This window comes from Acomys minous (assembly GCF_964271855.1).
Source record: "Acomys minous genome assembly, chromosome: 7".
NCBI classification, from domain to species: domain Eukaryota; kingdom Metazoa; phylum Chordata; class Mammalia; order Rodentia; family Muridae; genus Acomys; species Acomys minous.
In genome coordinates this window covers 102,146,429-102,151,309 of record NC_140488.1, presented here as the reverse complement: position 1 = coordinate 102,151,309, position 4,881 = coordinate 102,146,429, and the positions used below count along the sequence as shown (strand labels likewise).

At 38.7% G+C, this 4,881-nt stretch overlaps 1 protein-coding gene across 1 annotated transcript; it reads left to right on the top strand.

The window, feature by feature from the left end:
• Positions 1–1,181: 1,181 nt before the first annotated feature.
• LOC311602030 (uncharacterized protein) lies at positions 1,182–4,453 on the top strand (the record flags this gene model as incomplete). Its single annotated transcript, XM_084789736.1, has 3 exons — positions 1,182–1,236; positions 1,606–1,718; positions 3,715–4,453. The coding sequence occupies exons 2-3, from the start codon at positions 1,690–1,692 to the stop codon at positions 4,451–4,453; spliced, it is 768 nt and encodes a 255-aa protein (XP_084645862.1). The 5' UTR covers positions 1,182–1,236; positions 1,606–1,689.
• Between the last annotated feature and the right edge of the window lie 428 nt (positions 4,454–4,881).

The window sequence follows — 4,881 nt, the reverse complement described above, 5'->3', positions numbered from 1 at the left end:
AGACAGAAAGAGAATATCCAAATTAACAAAACCAAAAAGTATTGAGGGCAAATAAATATAGAAGATGAGAAAATCTAAAGTTCAACAGGTCTTACTTCAAAAACACATTCTCCACAAAATTGGAAAGTCTAAATGAAATGAATGATTTTCTTGATAGATAGAATATACTGAGGTTAAATAAAGATCAGGTGAACTAATCTGTTTTGTGGAGGAAATTTTATAGTAGGATAGAAATCAGGCTCAGAACTCTGAATCTAGTCTATAGTGAAAAGAAGAGCAATTTACTCTAGAAACCCAATGAAATGGAAGCTTAAACTAGGACACTGCTGAAGAAGTTTCTTGCTTCTGGAATTCACCCTCCTAGGGAAGTACCTCCCTGTGGTTTTCACACACAAGGTGTCATCGGCAAAAGCTGCAAGGAACTCATAACTTTCACCGACATTTACTCCAAGAATCAAATAGACAGGTTTTGGATGTATTTCTTCCCCATGTTCCTCTCTGATGAGGCCAAAACCAACCAACCAGTCATCCTCCTTCTCCTCCTCCTCCTCCTCATCATCATCATTATCATCATTATCATTTTTTTTTTGCGCTCCACAAATTTCTAAATGCTTCATATGCAGATTCACCAAATCTCTTGTCCCTCACAATTGGTGGATCAGGATAATCAGTTGTATTTCTCTGTTTAAGTTTGTTAAAATAGTTCAAACCATGAGCTTTTAGTTCCCTCTGAGATTTTGTGAGATGTTCAGTGACTGGAGGAGAGTCCAATAACTGTAGGTGTGGCAAATTGGGAAGTCTTCCCAGAAAACTCATAAAAGAATACTGATTATGCATTTATTTCACTAGATCAACTTCTAGCAGCAAAACCTTTATTCATCAGGGTTCTTCAGAGAATCTGAATTTATTTCTCTTTGTGTGTATGCAAGTTTTATGTATGAATGTATGTATGACCAGTGCTTTGAGGTTAATTTCTGATGTGCTCAAGTAGACAACAAAAGTAAGTCTTCACAGGGTTCTAATAAGTTACAGAGGGTATTTGATGAATGACATTAATAACAAACTCATCTTAAAGACTTCACTCTAGCATTTGATCCGCAACCATTGGAACCTTGCCATTGCTTGGAACACTCAGCCTAGCCATGGTGGTCATGGAAACTTGAGAATGTGTACAGTAACATTTCTCTTATGGTGGCAGTCGCCAATATTTGGACTTTCTAGAAGAGAAATAAAAAGGTAAGAGGTTTGTGTTTTCCATGTGATTTTCATTACTCACCTTCACTATCCCAGGAAAGAGAATGCCAAGGAATGACTCTGACATATAGATTAGGCTGATTTTGGACATTCCTCCCATTTGAGTAATTCCTGATGAACATCAGTGCCAAATAGCCAAGTGTGTGAATGGTAAGCTTCCAGGGCCTGGGCTGTATACATGAAATAATTGTGTGGGTAACATTGGAGGGTTACTAATATCCTGAAGTATTAAACAAAGATTCAAACTAAGCAAAGCATGAGTGATGAATTCAGAGGTTGGTTAAAGCCCAGGAATCAGCAAGGCTTTCTTCTGAGCAGGAGTATGTGCCTAACAGAACTTCTTCCACTCAGGTACTTCAGCTCTTCATGTGACTTCCTCTCTGATCAATATTTCCAGTGACTCAGAAGAAGACTGGTGATATTTGCATCTTCAAAATGGATGCCTTCATCTCCAACACTAAAAGGTACAAACCTCAAATATGACATACGAAGTCATTCAACTTGGTTCTTTAAAAAATGTAGACTCTACCATTGGGGTTCAGATAAGAGCAGCAGCACATGCTGCCAAGATAGCTCCTTTGTCTGGTAAGGAATTACTCTCTTTCCTGACTTAATTTATGCTTCAAAGCATACTTGCCCTGCTGTCCATTGCCTTGGACCTGCTGTGGCTTGAATGTACTCATGGTGATATCCAAGCCATCATCAACAACAAAACCATCTTGTTCATATAATTTCTGAGGTAGTAATCTACTCACTTCACCCCTCTAAGAAGGACAATCCACAGAAGATTCTGGAACACTAGGTAGTTTGTAGGTAATGGCTGCAGGCAAGGAGATCCCTTTTGTGGCCCCTCAGCCTTCTGTATGTCTAATGGCAAAGATATTATGCACATGGTGGAGTCACTGATGATATTTGCCTTCTTCCATTGTGGCATTACTTATCAGGATATCTCAGCACATTTTTCTCATTTTTGTTGTTGATACAGTCAAATGTGTGAATTGACAGAAGATCTAAATGTGTTGCTTCATAATATTAATGTGAAGTGTATTTTGTCTAAGATGATATTGGTTTACCTAAATACCTCAGCAGACTTTATCTGTTACAACCAAATGAAGTCAGTTTTTGCAAGGTGAAATATTGACTAAATAGCATACATAAAATTCGTATATTCATGATTATTCATATTTTTACATGCATAAATTTAGTCCTAAGTTCCCGGTGTATAAACACAAAACCTCACACATAGAATGTAATCATCACTGTACCATCAAGTTTTATCCCTATTTGAATACAAAGAAAAATTTACCTTAGTGTTAATGTTGGTTTTAATTAAAAAATATTACACATAGGTTTCTACTAATGAAATAATCACTATTTAGGAAATATGAAAAATTATGATCGTACCCTCTCCACTATATTTTTTAGTGAATATTTATAGTTATATTCTTTCATATATGGAAAGAAGTCAGGTATGTGTTTGGTTCACATAAACAGCATACACTATTTTTTGCTTCTTCCTTCTGAAAGGTTATATAGATGTCCAAGTACTCTAGCAAGGATCATGCAATAATCCATTAAAATAATTTGATACATCATAATTTTGAAACACTCAGTAAGGCTATTTATAAGGCTATTGGTACCCCATCCCTTGTATCCTCCCATTCCTCCCTTCCTCCCATTTTTCCCTTACTCCCCTCCCCTATGACTGTAACTGAGGGGGACTTCCTCCCCCTGTATATGCTCATAGAGTATCAAGTCTCTTCTTGGTAGCCTGTTATCCCCCCTCTGAGTGCTACCAGGCCTCACCATCAGTGGACATGGTCAAATATAGGGCACCAGAATTCGTGTGAAAGTCAGTCCCCACTCTCCACTCAACTGTGGAGAGTGTCCTGTCCATTGGCTAGATCTGAGTGGGGGTTCGAAGTTTATTGCATATATTGTTCTTTGCTGGTGCCATAGTTTGAGCAGGATGCCTGGGCCCAGATCCACCCATCATAATTTTCTTCTTGTAGGAGTCCAGGACCTACTGGATCCTTCTATTTCCCCTTCTACCATGCTTCTCTAACCTACAGGCCCAATAGGATGTCCTCAACTCTATACCACTCTCCTGTCTTCACTTACCAGGATACTGCAAACTCTTACTCCACCAATAATTTCAAGTATAGAAATTCATAATCAACAAATAGCAACATAGCAGCAATTGAAGCATACTGTAAAATTATTGTTAAAACGTCATCCTAAAATCTGGACTCTTGCCACAGTCATATATCTCAAGGCTTCTTATCCATAGTTAACTAGTATTAAGAGTCCTAATTTTTATATAGACCGCTTAAATAAAATTTTGTGACAGGAGGAGCAAAGTGTGAGTACTTAGTACTCTGTAAACTATGACACATTCTCTTTCCCACCCTTCCTTTGTGTAGCCCTGCTTGATCTGTACTTGTACTATCTCATCTTCAGATTTGCTGGAGTGAAGGAGTGGATCTTCAGACTGGCTGGCTTAGTTTTCAGCGTCTTATCTTCGGGATGTGGAATAATCCTTGCAAACAGCAAATACTGGCGTCTCTGGGAATTCGACGACAAGATGGTTCAGCTTGTGTACATCGGACTCTGGGAAGCTTATTACTATCGAGAATTTAACATCTCTGGTACTATGACCAGAATTCTGGTGCACAGCCCTATCAACTCAGATTGGACCGTTTCACCCGAATTTCGATGTGCCCAGACTCTGATATTACTGGCAATGCTGATAAAACCCGTTGTGGTGATTTTTAGCTCAGCAGCCATTAGGGTCAGCATTATCAGTGCCTCGGTCCATAAGATTCAAATACTGTGCTACAAGTGCTGTATCCCAATTCTGTTTCTCAGTAGCCTTTGTACCATTATTTCAGTGACCTTGAACCACGTAGTAGATCTCTTTGGTGAAACCACCCTTGACTTTCCACACAACTTTCCAGTTAACAAAGTAGATCTGATTAAGAAACACAGAACTGAAGTGGTCCCATTAGGTGTCCTGACAGCCACTTTTTCCCTCGTTGGTGTGATTATGTTCTTTTTTGAGGTCAGGTCATTGAAAGCACAGTATAACAGGAAGGACAAGCTTTCTTCCAAACAGGTGGACCAAAGACCTGAAATAAGGGTGTTGATGTTTGCAAGTTGTGGCAGGGGACTCCATGGCCAAATTTCTGCACTGACATAATAATTCATGAAGTTATCTTCTCATTTAAAATAAAGCATCACTTTAATTTTGAGGCTGTGTTTGGATCTTATATCGTGTTGTACATGTTGATTATGTTTCTTCTTTTAAGGTATTCACATCCTAAACCGTGTAAGACAAGAAAATGTGCTCAGGCAGTGACAACTTTCTCTGGCAAGCAAAAACACTGATGAAATGAAAATTCCATGATTCAAAAGACCAAACAAATTATGATGTTTGTTGTTAAAGTGAAAACACAACACACAGGAATGTAACCATATATCATGTTGGAGACACTTAAGTCCTTTTGTGTATTGTGGGCAGAGCAGTGTTTCTAAACGTGGCACGGCTGAAAGTCCTGCTTTTTTGGGTATGGGGGGCAGAAGGAATGGGAACTATGCACTGAGGATGCTTCTAACCTCTGATGATAT